Here is an 18,585-nt window from a genome sequence, read left to right as displayed (position 1 = left end):
GCGACCGGTGGAACTAATTTGACGTATGAGAATTAAAACAAAAAAACTAAAACGAATTTTCTTCACAATTTTATCATCAAGTATTCTTGGATTTCTTACGTGCCAAATAAAGAATGTAGAAGGTTGGCGAAACCTGAAAAGTATTTTGACAGTGACATAAGTGACATTGACAGCTGTGACATTGACGTATCTGTCGTAGTTTTTTTGGACTCGAATTAGCAATTGGGGTATAAATGTCACAACTAAAAATAAAATGTATATCTACTTAATCTTCCTTCCCCTTATACAACGTGTTTCCGGTCCGGTATCACTCAAAACCTCAGACACCCCAACCGATTTTTTTTTAAACTCATCTAGAGTATTCATCTTTCATCTGATGGTTACTTTTTGTTTAATTGAATTTTTAATTTTCTGTACAGCTGTACTTGACTTTTAGCAAACCATAAAACTATTTATTTGTGTACGTTATTGCAACGACATAAGGTTTACCAATAGACAGCTAAGATGTCACTGTAAAACACTTTAAAGCTTTGTCACAGTAATCTTCAAATTGGACAGGTAATCGCAGTAAGCAAATTTAAGCCCAATATTCAAAATGACAAGGTTGTAATTAGGTACGAGGTCAATTTTTTATGACTTATCATAAACATTAAGATTAAACTGACAAACAACGTCAAACTCGTAGCGGAAAAAAAATCGTCCAATTAACCAGCCAATATTAATACCCCTAAATACTGAAAAAGGTAAACAACCTCTAGCAATGCGATATACACAATGTTGTATTATGAATACAAAAGAATAGGCACATAAAAAATAATTAATAATACTAATTTAAATAAAAATATTACCCCCATCAAGATATAGCTCAATCGATTCTACTCTCGATTCTGAACAAACGGTTTTCAGGTTTTTAGTGTTAAGTGAAACACGGTGTATACCTACTCATTCCGAATCCTATCCCGTCTTGTCACACCACACATCCATCGCAACATTCTCATTTCATTCGCATTTACTTTCATTCACTCACTGGTTGCCAGCCTAAGAATAACTTTTAACACTAATAAAATATTTCTTTTACATTTTTTTTATCACTTTGTCGGCGTGATTGATAAACATATTGGGGCCAAATTTCAGCTTTCTAGTGCTAACGGTCACTGAGATTATCCGCGGACGGACACACATGGCGAAGCTACAAGGGTTCCTAGTTGACTACGGAACCCTAAAAACGCAAACAAATGTCAACTTTAAGGAAATTCGTCGCTCCGTTTTGCCGTTAAGGACGGACAAACAGACAGACACACACACTTTCCCATTTATAATATTAGTATGGATTACTTTAAGAAACTTGTGTATTTAACATATACTGTTTAGTTCTTCAAAAAATAAATGTAATGGTTCAATAAGTTGTACGACCTATAACAGACATGTGCCGTCAGATATATTTGATACAGTTGACACTAATTTCAATGTTGCTCTTAGAATGTCTCTGACACTTATTGAAGTAATTTATTTTCGAATTTTACAAAAAATCATATACTAGGTAGGTTTATCAGTTATCACTTGATAATGAAATGAACCCAACGAAGTATCGAATTTACACGGTGTATGGGTGTATGCATATAAAAAGCGACTATTGAAAATTTGAAATCGCTCTACAAAAATCGTGAAACAGGATCAATAAAATCCCAGGCAATCTAGCTCAAACATGCAGCTAAAGAACTTATAGTATAATCTATGTTGTTTCATCGTTCGCCAGTTTCTTTTCGATACAGCGCCATCTAGGAGGACAACACAAAGATTCATTTTTATGAATGAGAATGATCCAAGGTCTGTGATTGAATTCAATATCAAAAACGCAAAACAAAATGCCAGTCAACTTTAAGGGAAGGATTTAAATCCATACTAATATTATAAATGGGAAAGTGTGTGTGTCTGTTTGTTTGTCCATCTTTCACGGCAAAACGGAGCGACGTATTGACGTGATTTTTTAAGTGGAGATAGTTGAAGGGATAGAGAGTGACAAAGGCTACTTTTTGTCTCTTTATATCCCCCACTTCCTAAGAATGGGGGGTGGAAGTTTGTATGGAGCATTCAGCAATTTAACGCGAGCGAAGCCGCGGGCAAAGGCTAGTCATAAATAATTACTTTAAGAAAGTTGTGTATTTACTTTAGAGTTCTTCAAAATATAAATCTAATGGATCAATAAGTGTAGTACGACCTTTACATGTGCCGTCACATACTTAAATGTTATTCTTAAGGTTCTCTCACACTTATTAATTAATTTATGTAAAACGTTTCCCGTGTGGTGACGGGTTAAGAATTTCACCACCCCCTTTCTTCCCGTAGGTGTCGTAGAAGTCGACTGTGGGATATGGGTTAAATTGTGGCGTAGGCGACGGGCTGGCAACCTGTCACTGTAATGTCACAATTTGGATTTCTTTCAACCGCTTTTTGCCAAGAGTGGCACTGAAACTTAGCAGTTCATCTGCTCTGTCTACCCCTTTATGGGATACAGGCGTGATTGTATGTATGTATGTAAAAACGATGAAAATCAATTATTTTAGAATTTAAGAAAAAGTCATACAAAATCAGGTGGTTCCCTTCTTGGCATCGGATATAGGACCGATATCCCATACATTTAAGCCACCATCTTTTGTCCTTTATATTTCCACATCATGACCATAATTCTGATACCGATAACTAATTATTGTATATTGTAATATCATACCTATTCTGCTCACTCACCTACTTTACTCTTAGCGTTTGATTGAACATTATATATTTGTGATAATATTTTGCTTTGAATGATTCACGGTTATTTTCATTAGACTTATATCGAGTGTGAATGCGACCAGTGGTAACGCTGAAAGTGAACGCAGCCGACGCGCGCGAAGGAGGGTAGATCGCGCGCTGTCTATGCAACTTTAACATCCACCCGCCTTCGTCAGTTTTCCGTGATCATGATGCATGCAACTGCGTCGAAATATCGGGAGCTCGACAAAAATCAAAAAGGTAATCACGGTCTATATCCCGGTCAATATAAGTCTAATATTTTGCTTATTTAATATCTACTCGTACAATCTATAAATATAATATATATCGACTTGCGCTGCACTAGGTCGTTCCCTTAGTATTAAGTTTGCAAGGTTCTGACGGAAGATCAGCGCTGCGGCCTCCGTAGCATGTATGCTGAGTCAGCGCCTATTCTATACCACAACGCACATTCCATTCCACAACCAATATATAACTTCGTAACTATATAACTTGTAAGACTATTCGCATTATACATAACAAGTGATTATCAAAAAATAGATATCACTCTACAAAAATAAGGAAAAATAATAACAATTTTAGTAACGTTAACAGGCAGCTAAAGACCTAGCATAAATCAGTGTCGTATCATCGTTAACCAGTTTCTAGCCGGTACAGCGCCATCTAGGGGGACAACGCAAAGATTAATTTAACAATGAGAATGGTCTGAGATAAACTGAATTCGAGAATCGTATTCCGTTTTGTGTTGCATAGCATGTAAGATTGTGGTTGAATAAAGAATTTATCTATCTATCTTTGATTTTTGCTATTGTAATCCATCCTACATCCGATGTCGGATCGGATAAGAAAGCGCACTAACGAAGTATCGTAAGTAGCAATTAACACGGTGTTTAGTCTGGCATAGTAGAGCATTTCTTTTTTTTTTTGCCAATAAAAAAAATTTGTTTGTTTTAGGGAATTTTAGGTCAATTGTACTCAGAATCGCGAGTACTTTCAATAGTTTCAATCTCACTGGGAGACGATAAAGTGTCCCAGAATCTCCATACATTTTTGTTACTTTCCTCTTTTGCTACCCCATACAATACAACATGTACGGAAAATGGTAACAAAATAAGAAAAAATCGTATGTTTTTTAACTACTGGGATTGAAAAAGCTAGTAATTCTGAGTAGAAATAGCATTTTTCTTTTCAAAAATATCACACTTCATAAAAGTGGCAAAAAAAAAAGAAATGCTCAGTACATACAGAGACTTATATAACTTCGTAAACATATAACTTGTAAGACTATTCTCATTATACATAACAAGCGATTATCAAAAAATAGATATCACTCTACAAAAATAAGGCAAAATAATAAAATTTTATTTACGTTAACAGGCAGCTAAAGAACTAGCATAAATCAGTGTCGTATCATCGTTAACCAGTTTCTAGCCAGTACAGCGCCATCTAGGGGGACAACGCGAAGATTAATTTAACAATGAGAATGGTCAGAGATAGACTGAATTCGAGAATCGAGTTAGTCAAAATTAAATATTTGATTTTCTGATCTGCTTAGTTGATTTGATTTTACTGTTCAAATTGTAGCACCGCTCACAATCTCTGCTTAGCCTCGAGATTGAGACGAAGCATTAAGAGGATACGGTAGCGAAAATGCTAAAATGGAAAGGAGCCCCCCTTTCAACTTGGGAATTTCAGTTAAATATACAAGTGTTATTAACTAGATTTATCGAAAAAAAATTGTCCATTAAGAATAACTCAGTCAAAAGATATTTCAAAAAAATCTTTAAAATCGAGGTTCCGCTCTCGACTCTTTCCTCCTTCATAACTTAATCAATCGGAACGAAATTTGAGAATCTGAATAACAATGAAATAATCTATGTCGGACCGTTTAGCTTTTTTGGTTAATTGTTACCAATCTTGAGTATCACCCTTTTTTTTGCGCCACAATGAAAAAGGCCGTTTTTGGAAATTTTTGATTGGCTCTAGAGTCTTTAAAAAGCAGAATATCAAAAAAATCTAAACGGTCCGACACAGATAAAAATAATAACAATCTGTGTTGAAAAAATCATTGCTCTATCTTCAAAAACCAGGGAGGAAATAGTCGAGAGCGTTTGTATGGAGAATTGACCCCTACCGTATCGTCTTAAGTCCGAGAGAAAGCATTAAGTCCGCCTTTTTGTACTGCAAGGTTTTTCTTTTGTGCAATAAAGATAAATAAACAAAATATCAATTGATTCCTGTTCAAGAAACTTGTTATCGAGGTATTCAAAAACTAAATTTAATCCGCCTAGCACCCGTAGTACAAGCTTTGCTTAGTTTGGGGCTAGGTTCATCTGTGTAGGGTTTCCCCTAATATTTATTTATTTATAATATTTCAATTCAAAGTGGTTTTTTATATTATATTTTTAGGGTTCCGTACCTCAAAGAGGAAAAACGGAACCCTTATAGGATCACTCGCGTGTCTGTCTGTCCCTCTGTCACAGCCGATTTCTCCGAAACTACTGGACCGATTTACTTGAAATTTGGCACACGTATGTAAACCTGTGGCCCAAAGACGGACATGTAATTTAATTAAATGAAATTTAATCACAGGGGTCACTTTTGGGGGGTAAAATTGAAAATTAAAAATCAAATATATTAAAACTATATTGTGTTACATATCAAATGAAAGAGCATTTTATCAGCATCTGAAATATATTTTTTTTATATTTTTTGTTTTTGTAATTTAGAAGTAATTTAAGAAAATAAGCAAAAAATGACCATTCCCCCCCCTTATCTCCGAAAGTACTTAGCGTAAAATTTTCAAAAAAATACACGAGATAGCCCTCTCCATGTAGATTACAGGAAAACCTATTAGAAATCTGCAGTCAAGCGTAAGTCGGACTTAAGAGAAAAAAACTCAGATTGAGAATTTCACTCACTGCCGCTGCAAGTAGTTACTAAACGTCTTAAAATTGTGTAAGCGAGTTGGACAGGTATAAAGAAATTCATTTCTGTCTTTTTCTTTTTAGAACTTGTTCAATGTTTTTTCATTTGTACAAAATGACTTAAGTTCGTACTAAAAAGGAGGCGCTTAAGACCGTTTATAAATTGACTGAGCAAAATTTTATTCAAATCGGTCCAAAAAAGGTGTCTGTTGACGAAAATATAGAATTTGTGTCACCGAAAGCCCAAATCTGAAGTCCATTTTGCTCTATCTCTTATCGTTTCCGAGATATATACGTAAAGTCTTGAAAGTGCGAAACGTTAACTTTGCCATCATAGTCGTTCAGGCGCTCATGAGTTCTTTGTATGGAAAAGTCGAAAACCGACTCGCACTTGACCAATGTTCATAGAACGTTGTGGTTTTTTTTATTAGCAAAAATGACTTAAGCGCCTTCAGAAGTGCAGGTGCTTAAGACCGTTTGTAAGTTAAAGTTAGCTGTGATGGCTCAACGAAGAAAGAAGATTTCAATATCCTACTTATACATATTTCATTAATTTAACTATACAGTTTTTATTACTCAAGCCAAGCGTTACGTTAGCTATTGCTATTGAAAGGAAAACTTGTGTATAAAGCTTGAAACAAATTATGGGACGCGTCTGACGGACGCGGCTGACGACCGCGACTGATAAGCCGATGGCTTGCGTGGGCGACGGTCGCGCGACGACGATGTGACGCATACGAAATCAAACCTTATCGATATGGAAGTAGACGATGCGATGAGACCTGACGGCGACGGTCGCGCGACCGTCGCCCACGCAAGACATATTATAGCCTACAGCAGTTGTAGTTGTATGCATACCTAGCTCACGCACACAGACGCGTCCACTGGCGCCGCACCGGTGGCCGCGTGCGCTCTCTGCAAATTCTATGCACAGCGCAGAATATGCAGAAACCACATGGTGGTCTGTGGCAGAAACTCAATAGACATTTTTAGGGTTTTTAAAATAAGTACGTAAATAGGTACGTGAAGTAACATGATAAATTAAAAATTAAACAATTTCTTTCGTTTTGCCATATATCAATAATTACTTATCTACATTAAATTCATTAATCCGTATACATTACATTTTTACAATTAAGTGTATGAATTATACTTTTTATCGTACGGTCAGCTACATAAATATCTATACACCTGTATTCATTCAATTTTGAATCTTCTTCTTCAGTAATAAGTTTCGATATGTAAAGAAATTGAAGGACGATACACAGACGGGCGGAGACACCGTGCGCCGCTGCGGGCGGGTGGGAGGGAGGACTGGGAGGAGGGGTGTCGAATTGTCGATGGACGAATTGGACGATGTCACGCGGGATTCGCCGCGCGAACTCATCAAGCTAGGAACATACTACGCGGACGTCCGTCGTAAATCGACCGCGGACGGGAATCTGGACAATGAAATTACACATAACCGTGCAAACTATCGGTCGACGGACGTGGACGTGGCCTTGAGCGCATGGACGTCCGATCGAAATCTGGCTCGCTGGATGTTTTGTTCCGTGCACACTGATCGGTCGCGGTCGCGGTCGATTTACGACGGACGTCCGTGTAGTATGCTCCTAGCTTCATTCGCGCGGTCGGCTCCCTTCGCTGCCTGCACACGTTCGCTGCTCTCGTACGATTTGATATTATACAGGTTGCCCGGTAATTAATGGACAACCTTTTAACCACCAAGAGGGCACCTTATACTGGTCCAGAAAATCTATGGGATATGGGTTAAATTGTGGTGTAGGCGAGAGGCTGGCAACCTGTCACTGCAACGCCATAGTTTCGTTTTCTTTTAACCCCTTATTTGCCAAGAGTGGCACCTTATACTGGTCCAGAAAATCGACTTTAAGGTTTCACAATTTTTAAAATTTTAATACCTACTACCTAAAATTATAAAAAGTGTGAAAATCTCGAAAACCAGGCGACTTTACTAAACCTTAATGTCGATTTTCTGTAAGGTGCCCTCTTGGTGGTTAAAAGGTTGTCCATTAATTACCGGGCAGGTACACCCGGTATATTTGTCAAGCAATTTCTGTCGTAAGAAAGCGCGACTCATTCGCACAGTCGGCTCACGTCTCTCGTTGTCGTACAATCTGACATTATTCATCTACCTTTTATCGCTTGGCTTTAGTTCGCATATACAAGAGTACCTACAGGTACTACAAGGTCCAAGGCAAAATACAACAATAGATAATGTATTTACTAAATAATATTTATTTAGTAATTTCCCGCTAGAAACTTGCGTTATACTATTCTGTATACTTTTTCAGCTACCATAACCAAATTTGGATTAGATTAAAAAAACCTTTAAGTAAAACTTAGAACCTTTCAGATTGTTTTACTCACCCTTTCTGATGTTTACCTTACTTACTTACCCCGTTATTCATAAACGTACACTAAAGTTATCAAGCCGATAAATTTCGTTTGTCCCTTTCCGACGTATTGGTGTGATAGAAAGGGACAAACGAACTTTATCGGCTGGATACTTTAGTGTACGTTTATGAATAAGGGTGTTAAAATTTTTAGCTACGGAATTTTACATAAAACACCTACTTTAAAATAAAACAAAGACCTATATAACTTCGTAAAGACCGATAAAGTCTAAGAAAAAAACGTACCCCAAAACCATACAGAAAAAGGTACGGTGAGCTAGATGGCGATACACCTTTGGGGTACTCTCGGCTAGATGGCGCTTATATTAATATTTGACATTTTAAAACATATCAAGCTAAGAATATGGGCCAAATTGTCAAAACTGAGGTTCAAAAGTTTTAAGCTTGTGTCGAGAGATGGCACTCTATGCACTGTGATTACACATTTTACTTTGACAGTCATTCTCTATAATACTCGATCCTCTTTGAAATAAAATAAAAAATGTTGAATTTGGTTAACATTATAAAATACCTCACGCAAGCTGGGCTAATTAGTTCGCGAATTCGTCGAGAGGTGGCGCTAAACACAACTATGCTCATTAGAGAACCTAAAAGTTTTGTAGGTACGGAACCCTCGGTGGGCGAGTCCGACTCGCACTTGGCCGGTTTTTCGAAAGTGTTAAAAAAAAATGTAGAACTATTGATATTCATTGCGAAGTTACTTGACTTCGGCGTCTATCATTTTGTGATGTCAAAAGCTTGTAATTACTTATACATGTATTAATTTGGGTTTACGGTAGAAATTGTCTTAGTATTAAAAACAATCAGATGTAAATAGTAAAAGCACGAGGAACTTGTCTTATTTAATATGTAACTTCTTTTATACAAAATACGAAAATACATATAACGAACATACTTAATAATTATTGCATGTTGGTTAGTTGATCAATTTTTAAGAACTGTCAAAACGAATTTGAACGAATTGCTAATATAGAATTTATATGAAATTTAATTGAGTGACGTCACGGTCAACTCAGTTACTTTATATATTTCTACCTGACTTATTAAGTAGAAATTGGATTTAAAAATAACTGCTGTCCATGTTTTCTCATAATTATCTGATGCTTTATTTCGTGCATGGTATAAATTTTATTTTAACTACAGTTCCCTATTATTATAATTAAGGAAGACTATAACTTTCATTATTTTTTTCTGTCTTCGAGTATTTAGACACCTACCTACTTAATTAATAATGTGCGTTCCACGGGAAATCGCTTTCGACGTTTTTTTGTTATTTAAATAGTCTCCTACAACGTAAGTAATTGATTAAGTTTAATGAGTATTTTTGAACTCTTCGTGATAAAAAAAACCTCTTAAACCGATACCTAATCTTAAGACAACTTGCATTCAAACACAACCAGAGCTTCTTTTCCGTGGATTACTCCAATTTTGCATTTATATTAAAACCTAATTTACACAAGCATGACATACACTACATTAAAGGCATCTATCTAAAATGTATACATTCTATACATATACTAGGGTCCGCTCCGGCTGCGCACGGGGCTATCATAAAAATGGTTATAGTAATTTATCCTTAAAAGATAGACATATGCTATTACGGACTTTTTTGTATGTCTATGAAAGATACACAATTTTGCCATACATTGTTTTGATATAGCTCAAACAGTTTGGGCAGCGTTTTCGATTAAAGCTCTCAGCCAGCAGAATTTTGTCCGACTTGATTAGCAAAAATTGACATATTTCAACCAATTCAAACATGATCTCAACAAATTATATACCAAAACCTTTCCCAAGATTCATTCTATTCATTGGTGAAAACCGCATGAAAATCCGTTCTGTAGTTTTTGTTTTAGATACAGTTAAAAATAACAAGCCTACCAAAGCTAAATGAAAACAGTCCAAGATACTTGCTTTCTTGTAGAAAAGCTTTAAAATTTTCTTATCGCATTCTACGCAGAAAGCTGTTTTTGTATTTTAAAATGATTGTGCTAATATTTTTGAAAAAAAAATTATAGTACACTATTAATGATATCTAGTATAATAAAGTTCGTCTGTTTTAAAGGCTATCAATTAATTAATAAGCATGTAATCAGGAAAAATAAAAAAAAATTGTTTTTTCGCTCTACTGTAAAATTTGACAAAACCCAGATACTTGATTTCTGCTTAGGGCAGCCGAACTAGCCCATAGACGATTTTAATTAGCCATTAAAATTCACTACTAGTCTCGAAAGTTGCTGAAAAATAATGTTTAGCGGCCCGCTACTTGGTCGCCCAGGTACATTTTCACAAACTGTCCGACAAAAACGGCTTTTTAATTTCAATAAATATACCAAAACGTTTTGTGTTGATATTTATTTTCGTTTAAACAGAGTCATTATGTATGTAATGGAATATGTAAAGATTTTTATTAAACTTGTAAGATATCGGCAATTTTAATACCTCGAATGATGCAATAATGCAATATTTTTATGGCACCGACCACACATTTGTTTGCAATAATTCCGACTAATTCAAAATAGGAATATACTTGAGGGAGCCATCTCTTCCCTGAGTTCCCTGATCTCTTTAATAGGCTTGTGTCGTTCACGAACTATGAACTGTTAGGAATAAAATCCCATCAATGACCGAAATGAACTGAATCTTTCCGTGGTCTGAGAATCGGTCTTTGCTCATTTAGTTCAGTATAGGATCGGCGAGCGCGAGCGGTATGGATCGAGAACGAATGTGTGACTGCGCCGACCGAGAGCGAGAGCTACTTAGCAGAGCAACAAAAAAAAATCAAGTTTCATATTAAACTTCGGTTACTTACAACCTTTCGGCCCGGAATGTTACTATCTGTGGACTATTCGTATCATTTTGATGATTTTGACACTATTCGGTCCCATTCGTTCTGATCTTTCCGACCGCAGTGGTCGCTGGTCTGGCTGAACTAAATGAGCAAAAGACCTAAAAGAGCGAACTAGTTCGTGGGAGCGATTGAACGAGATCGGAGCGCTCCGATCAACGAACGAAACGGCACAAGCCTACTCTTTAATTTTTATGTCCAATCCTTATAATAGAAGGGTATATTTCTATTATAAGGAATGGACATAAAAATTAAAGAGTAGGCTTGTGCTGTATATACAATCGAAATGAAATTTCGTTAGCGCGTTCTAAAATTCCCCGCGCCCGTTACAGCGACATCTATCGTGAACTTAAGTAAACATGGTCACAGAACTCACCAGGACGGCTGTTGCACTCTGAACAAACAGCTATCCGGGCTGATGTGTAACACGGCGCCTCTGACGCTTCTGTATGTGGAGTCTGTGCTCAAATGCGCCGCTTGGGGGAAAAATCCTGATAGCACGCACTTCATAATCCTCTGGCATTTCTCTGGAAAAGTAAAATAATTGGATAAGTACAGTATAAATAAATAAATATTATAGGACATTCTTACACAGATTGACTGAGGCCCACGGTAAGCTCAAGAAGGCTTGTGGTGTGAGTACTCAGACAACGATATATATAATATATAAATACTTAATATATATATATATATATATAGAAAACATCCATGACTCAGGAACAAATAAATGCCCTTACCGGGATTCGAACCCGGGACCCGGGGTATGGGGTTCTTCAAAAAAGGAGTGTACAAGTGACCGCTTTCCGTCAGGAGGACCGTATGCTTGTTTGAAATCATCACTTATTTATTCCGGTGACTGTACCTACCTATAGCCTGTCAACCAAATTTTGGCAGTAGCAATGTACATCAAACTAAAGTATGGTATCCCTATGAAACGAACAAAAACCAGCAATGTACGTCGAACAGCCACAGATATTTTTTTTTCAAGGGGCTCGCTCCTTCCTTACGAATTAGATAATGTATTAAAAAGGGACGGATATGTGCTAGTGATTTCTCTTTTTCGTAGGGTGGAGGTTTCCACAGATAAAATACAAATGACACGCGAACTTCCACCGATTTTCAAAATTAGTGTTGCTAGCCCGCGATTTTTCAAATTTGCCGCGTTTTTCTAGTGACAAGATTTGGTTGACGGTCTATGCTACCTACCGTTAAGTCCCTTTGATCTTATTGAACAATAAATTGTGTAAACACAACGTAATTTTCGAAGTGACAGCGGAATAGTAGCGCCATCTGTTGTATTTAAATGTCAATTTGCTTCCTCGATAAAATATTGAAAATCAACAAATACCTGTTCCTAAGTCGGGTCCTTCGAATGTTTTATTTTCAATACCAAACTTCCTCTTTATTAGTTTTTCTAAGCTATCTCTAATATCGCACGCCTGAAAAAAAAAACATACACATTTTAAAAAGTGTCAAAAGTGTGAGACTTGCACTCGTAGCCTCCGGGTATCCAGGCCAGGGTGAAAGAACCTAACCTAACCACAAAATTAAAATTTTGAAAAAACCCCCGACCACGACATAGCGGACCGATTTTCATGAAACATGGCTAAGAACACTCCCGACTAACTCAACTTTCAGACAAAAAATCTAAATCTAAATAGGTTCATTCGTTCGAGAGCTATGATGCCACAGACAGACTCACACACAGACAGACAGACAAACACACAGACAGACACGTCAAACTTGTAACACCCCTTCGTTTTTGCGTCGGGAGTTAATATGGGGGGGGGGGGGATTGAACGGTCCTTTTTCATCATTTGAGGTCATAAATGTCATAATGAACAACTTTTACTATGGTGTGGTGCGGGAAGTTGGGCGTACAATTAAACACAGTGAATGCGGAATAATGACTAAGGTTTTATTTAATAAACACCTAATTTATAGTAGTACAAATAGCAAGGTTGCATTATTACTTACTTATGAACTAACTCCTTACATCTCCCACGGAAAAGTAAAAAAAAAGAAGAAGATTTACAATACTTCTTTTTTTTTATATTGGAGTAAAATAAAACTTAGTTCTATTTTTATGAACTAACAATGGTTTTCCATTAATTTCTATTTCTACATTAGGTGAAAGATCTCTCAATACTTTATATGGGCCCATGTATATACTTTCTAACTTATTACCTACTTCATTTTTTACTAAAATTAAATCATTGGGCTTATACATTACAGGTTTCTTGTTACTGTCATATTTTTCTTTCCTTTTAATTTTAGATTTTATCAAGTTATTTCTAGCCTCCTTTTGAGATACTTGAAGTCTATATTTTAGTTCTTTGGGGTAACTTTCATGATTATATAAAGGTTCTACAATATCACCTGTTAAATTACTAGGAAGTGAACATTTTCTACCGTATACAAGTTCAAATGGGGTATATTGAGTTTCAGTGTGGACAGTGGTATTAAAAGAAAAACTCCAATAAGGCAGCCAAGTGCTCCACGTTTGTGGATGCTGCTCCGATTGTATGCGTAAGAAAGCAGCCAGGTGCTTGTGTGTGTTTTCCAGCGCTCCAATGCTCTGATGGTGGTAGGCTGTAGAGTTTAGTTGGGTTATATTTAAAAGTTTACTTACCTCTTTGAAAGTAGCTGACAGGAACTCTGTGCCTTTGTCGGTTGCAATTCGTTTCGGAATACCATATCTAAGAATAAAATTGTTAACAAACACTCGAGCGACTTCCTCACTTTTCTTTGAAACCAATGGATATGCTTCGATATATTTAGATAGTTCACACTGTGCAGTTAGTATATACGAATAATTATTATCATCAACTTCTAGTGGGCCAATCAGATCTAAATATATTTTTTCAAACGCATAGGTAGCCGTAGTTGTAATAACCATGGGCTCCTTTGTTGGAATAGAATACTTGTATTTTTGACATTTGTCACAACTCCTTACAAAATTCCGTATGTCTTCCTCCATATTGGGCCAAAAGTAATATTTTTTAACGTTGTTATACATCCGTCTCATGCCCGCGTGGCCACTAGTGGGTAAGAGATGGAAGTCGTTTAATATTACCTTCCTTTGATCTTTGTCGTCTACTCTAATTAAATGTTTTAAGATGCATATTTTTAAAGTTGAACTGCAATCTGACTTTTTAAATTCATGCAATAACTTATCTATGAAAACATTATTATTTTTAGTTTTCTTGATATATAATACGTCGACTTTTATTTTAGTACAAAAATTATCTAGCTCTTTCACAAATTCGCCTGGCGAGAGTTGCGATGAAGAATCTAGTAATTTAATATATAATATTTTCTTGATAGAATCATAGAGAAATATTTTATTTTCACTAGGCACTTGTATTTGCCTCCGTCTTTTAAGTAATTCTTGCCTTGATAAAAATTGTATTTCTACTGACTCCTTAGGTTTACTATGTGTTTCCACGATTTTCGGTTGATCAGGCCGATTATCTGTAGAATCAATAGGCTGCCTAGAAGTAGCAGAAATTTTCCTAGCCTGGGACCTAGTCATGACATACATATCTTTATTCATTTCTTTTAATTCTTCGCTATCTAAACAAATACGCGACAATGCATCGGCCGGCGCGTTATCCGACCCCTTGACATATTCAACTTTGAAATTGTACTCCTCAAGCGCGAGCCTGAACTTGAGTAAACGGCTAGAAGGATCGCGCATGCTAAACAAGTAAACCAATGGTTTATGATCCGTCCTAATTATGAACTTTCGCCCATATAAATAAGGTCTGAAATGCTTAATGCTCCACAATATTCCTAGCAATTCCTTTTCCACAGTAGGGTAGCGTTTTTCGGCTTTATTTAAGGTTCTACTGGCAAATGCTACTGGCCTATTGTCAAAATTACTTAAAGTAGAACCAAGCGCGTACCCTGACGCATCAGTTTGGAGAATAAACGTATTTTTCTCTGAAAAATCTGGGTATTGTAAGACGGGCGCGGTTGTTATAGCTTGTTTTAAGTTTTCAAATGATTTTTGACAGTTAACATCCCAATTAAATTCTACATTTTTGCGAGATAAATGATTTAATGGCAAAGCTATTTGTGCAAAATTACGGATAAACTTACGATAATAATTAGCGAATGCTACAAATCTTTTCACTTGGTCAGAGTTCGTTGGCGTTGGATAATTTTTAATTGCACTTATCTTTTCTGGATCAGGTAATATACCGTCAGATGACACTACGTGTCCTAAGTATAATATTTCTTTCTTCAAGAAATTGCACTTACTCGGATTTAGCTTAAGGTTGACTTTTCGTAGTCTTTTAAAGACATCCATTAAATTTAAATTATGGTTATCTAAATTTTTCCCAAAAACTATCAAGTCGTCTAAATAAATTAAGCATTTGTCATAGGTTAAGCCCGACATAGCTATATTCATCATTCTAGAAAAAGAATTGGGGGATGTTTTTAACCCTTGGGGCATGCGAGTCATGCGGTACTGACCTGAATTGAAAGCTGTATAGTTTCGGCTATTTTCGTCTAAGTTACACTGATAATATCCATTTGCTAAATCTAAATGTGTGAAATATACGCAACCAGATAAAGAGTCAATAATTTCGGTAATATTAGGAAGTGGAAATTTATCATCCTGGATGCAATTATTTAGTTTACGGTAATCAATAACGATACGCCATTTTTTCTCACCATTTTTGTCTTTCTTTTTAGGAACTAATAGAAGTGGGCTAGACCACTCACTTGAGCACTTCTCTATTATACCTTCCTTGAGCATATTGTCTAACTGGGTATTTATAATTGATTTCTGGGCATGAGGCAACCTGTAGGGCTTTGTATATATAGGGCTAATATTGTCTTTCAATGTTATTGAGTGATTGTAAATATCTGTTGTTGTTAACTTATCCCCGGGCAAATAAAAAATATCGGAAAATTTTGCACATAAGTTTTCTATGGAGATTTGCTCTTCTTTATTAAGATTTTGTAAATTTAAATGAGAAAACAATTCCTTTACGCGATCAACATTTTTTGAGTCACAATTGTCAAAACAGCAAATATCATAATCACTCGCTTTATGTATAACTAGTCGTATTTCATCTAATTTAATCTCCTTTTCTGTTGTGTTTAGAATTTTTACAGGTAATTTTCCATTAAAAGGCCTAACAATTGAACTTGCCAAAAATATACCGTCCTGTAGTTCTGATGAACATATTACGCAATCTTCCTGTAAGTCAGTCGTAAGAAAATGTAATGATTCAGTCCTGGGGGGGAGAATGAAATGTGTTTGAACATCTTGCAAAGGTATGCGTACTATATCATTATTACTTGGTACTACTAATCTCAATTCCATTCTCTGTAGATCTAAGTTAGACTGATATTTTTTAAGAAAATCATAGCCTATAATTCCGTCCCATTTGATAGGTAAATCTTGAAAAATATAAAACTTATGTTGAAATATGTAGTCACGTTCACACAATTCAATGTAAGCATATCCGATTGCTTGTTTTGTTCCACCGATTCCATTAATAATTAAGTCGTCTTTATAAATCGGTATATCTAATTTCAAAGCCGTCGCTAATTTCAAAGCACATAATGATGCGCCAGTGTCACATAACCATATGGGAATTTTATTTTTCACTTTAAAATAAATTGTGCAAGTATTTTCACATGCAAATATAAATTCCTTATTCACGAAAAAACTGATTCGGCTCAATATTTTTATGAGTTTCGTTCACAAAAATGCGTTCGTTGCGATATCCATTGTTTCCATGAAAAGTGTTTGACTTACCTCGGTTCCCCTGTATGTTTCGGCCTCGATGACCGCCTTGGAACTGGTAGCCTCCTCTGCCAGCTCCTCTGCCTCTGTTGTATCCTCCTGATGTTTGGGCTGGGTGGTGTTGAGTCCAAGCACCTGAGGGACTGTACTGCGTCCTCGCACCAGTAGTAGGGTAGTGCAATTGTCCTCTGTAAGAAGAGCCTCGCCCTCGACTGTAGCCTCTACTGAAATAAGTATTTTTACGTTGATTATTGAAGGCGCATACTTCACCTGTCGTATTATTTGAGTGCGTCTCCTCATCCTTCGCACCCTGTATAGCATCCTTTAAAGACGCGTAGTCACGTGCCGCAATAATAGTACTCACTCGACGATTGCGCAATCCGTCGGCAAATCGTTTTATTGCCTGTTTTTCATTTAATCCTTTTAATATATTAAATGATTTTGAGTCTCCGTCTGATTGCGCGATCGTGAGATCGACAAACATTTTCGACAATTTTTGACCAAAGTCGTCAATCGAAAGATCTCCTTGTCTCAGCGTCTGTAATTTATTTTGAATAGCAGTGGCTGATTTCTTAGGCAACAATAGCTTTTTCATGTCGGCCACTAAAGCTTGAACAGTAGTGTAGGACGAGCTTAATTTCAATTTTGCTACCTGCGTAAGCCTATTTTTTAAGACAAAATTTATAAGCTGTAGCTTCCCGTCACTTTTTAAAGTAGAATCGTAGTACTCAATGGAGTCTATTAATTGATTTATGGCAACTTCATCATCTGTCATTGATGGTATTAATGATAGCGCTATTTTCAAACTAAACTCGTCCATTTTTAATTTTTCCTTAGATATAGCTTTTGAACTTGTATAGGTTTTCTGACAAAAATCCTCTATTTGTTTATACAAATTTCTAATATGCTCGCAAAAAGTTTCAATATCTAATAACCTTTGTCCCGTTATTAATTTGTCATTTATTTCCTTTTTTATTACTTCACAAAGCTTTAAATATTCAGAATAAACTAAAAATGCTTCCTCTAGCTTTAAGTTAAGGACTTCGGATGTCCGTCTATCATAACTAAGTTTAACTAGATAATCTTTTATGCTTTTCAATTCGTTAAATATTTCTTGTAACTGACTTGACATGTCAGAATAGCATATGCAGTTATCTTACAATAGGTACTTATTTAAACCCTAAAATTAAAGAAAATGGAGTTCTATGTATAATAAACGTAACATTACGCACTTTTACCTTAGTTCCGATTTTATGCACGCACTAAATTTCACTGCACTTTTCCGAATACGCGCACTTTACCGTACACACGCTGTGGTCGCTGGGGTGACCTGGGGCACTCGTCGTCCTGATGCTGGATGTACCGGGTCACTCGTTTGCTCTATCCGCTGTGTAGGAGACACCTCGAGCTGGTCCGCACTGATGACAGTGAGCCTCACGCAGATCGCGATTAAAAGATCGACGAAGATTGTATTGAACAATCAAATCTCTTGACCATCTGTCATGGCACTTCTTGTACAGTTTATAGCAGCTGTAGAGTATTCCGATGCCCAAAAATGAGCAAATCACTATCATGACAATACTGATCGATGACAAGTGATATTTCATCTCGTGGAATGGAGCGTCGTTAGCGGATCTTCCTGCGGCGTTTTGGCTAATAAAGACATTTTCTTTCTCTACTCTTGAATTGCACATATTTGTAGCTTTAAATAAAATTGCGATATACGAGTGTGTCGGATCACGTCCTTTAATGCAGTTCTGCACACGCGGCGGCGCGCGAACCCGACACCTCACGTGGCAGGGTCGCCATGTGGTGCGGGAAGTTGGGCGTACAATT

The 18,585-nt window shown here is 36.5% G+C and overlaps 1 protein-coding gene across 1 annotated transcript in view; it reads right to left on the bottom strand.

The window, feature by feature from the left end:
- Window positions 1-18,585, bottom strand: part of LOC125236921 (probable ATP-dependent RNA helicase DHX35) — a 132,500-nt gene that overhangs the window by 26,390 nt on the left and 87,525 nt on the right. The window contains exons 14-15 of the mRNA XM_048143838.1: window positions 12,331-12,421; window positions 11,359-11,509 (exon numbers count right to left, since the gene is read on the bottom strand). Coding sequence (XP_047999795.1) covers window positions 11,359-11,509; window positions 12,331-12,421 — 242 coding nt within the window. The remainder of the gene's footprint in view (window positions 1-11,358; window positions 11,510-12,330; window positions 12,422-18,585) is intronic.

This window comes from Leguminivora glycinivorella, chromosome 20, assembly GCF_023078275.1.
Source record: "Leguminivora glycinivorella isolate SPB_JAAS2020 chromosome 20, LegGlyc_1.1, whole genome shotgun sequence".
NCBI lineage: Eukaryota > Metazoa > Arthropoda > Insecta > Lepidoptera > Tortricidae > Leguminivora > Leguminivora glycinivorella.
This window is presented reverse-complemented; position numbering and strand designations above follow the sequence as displayed.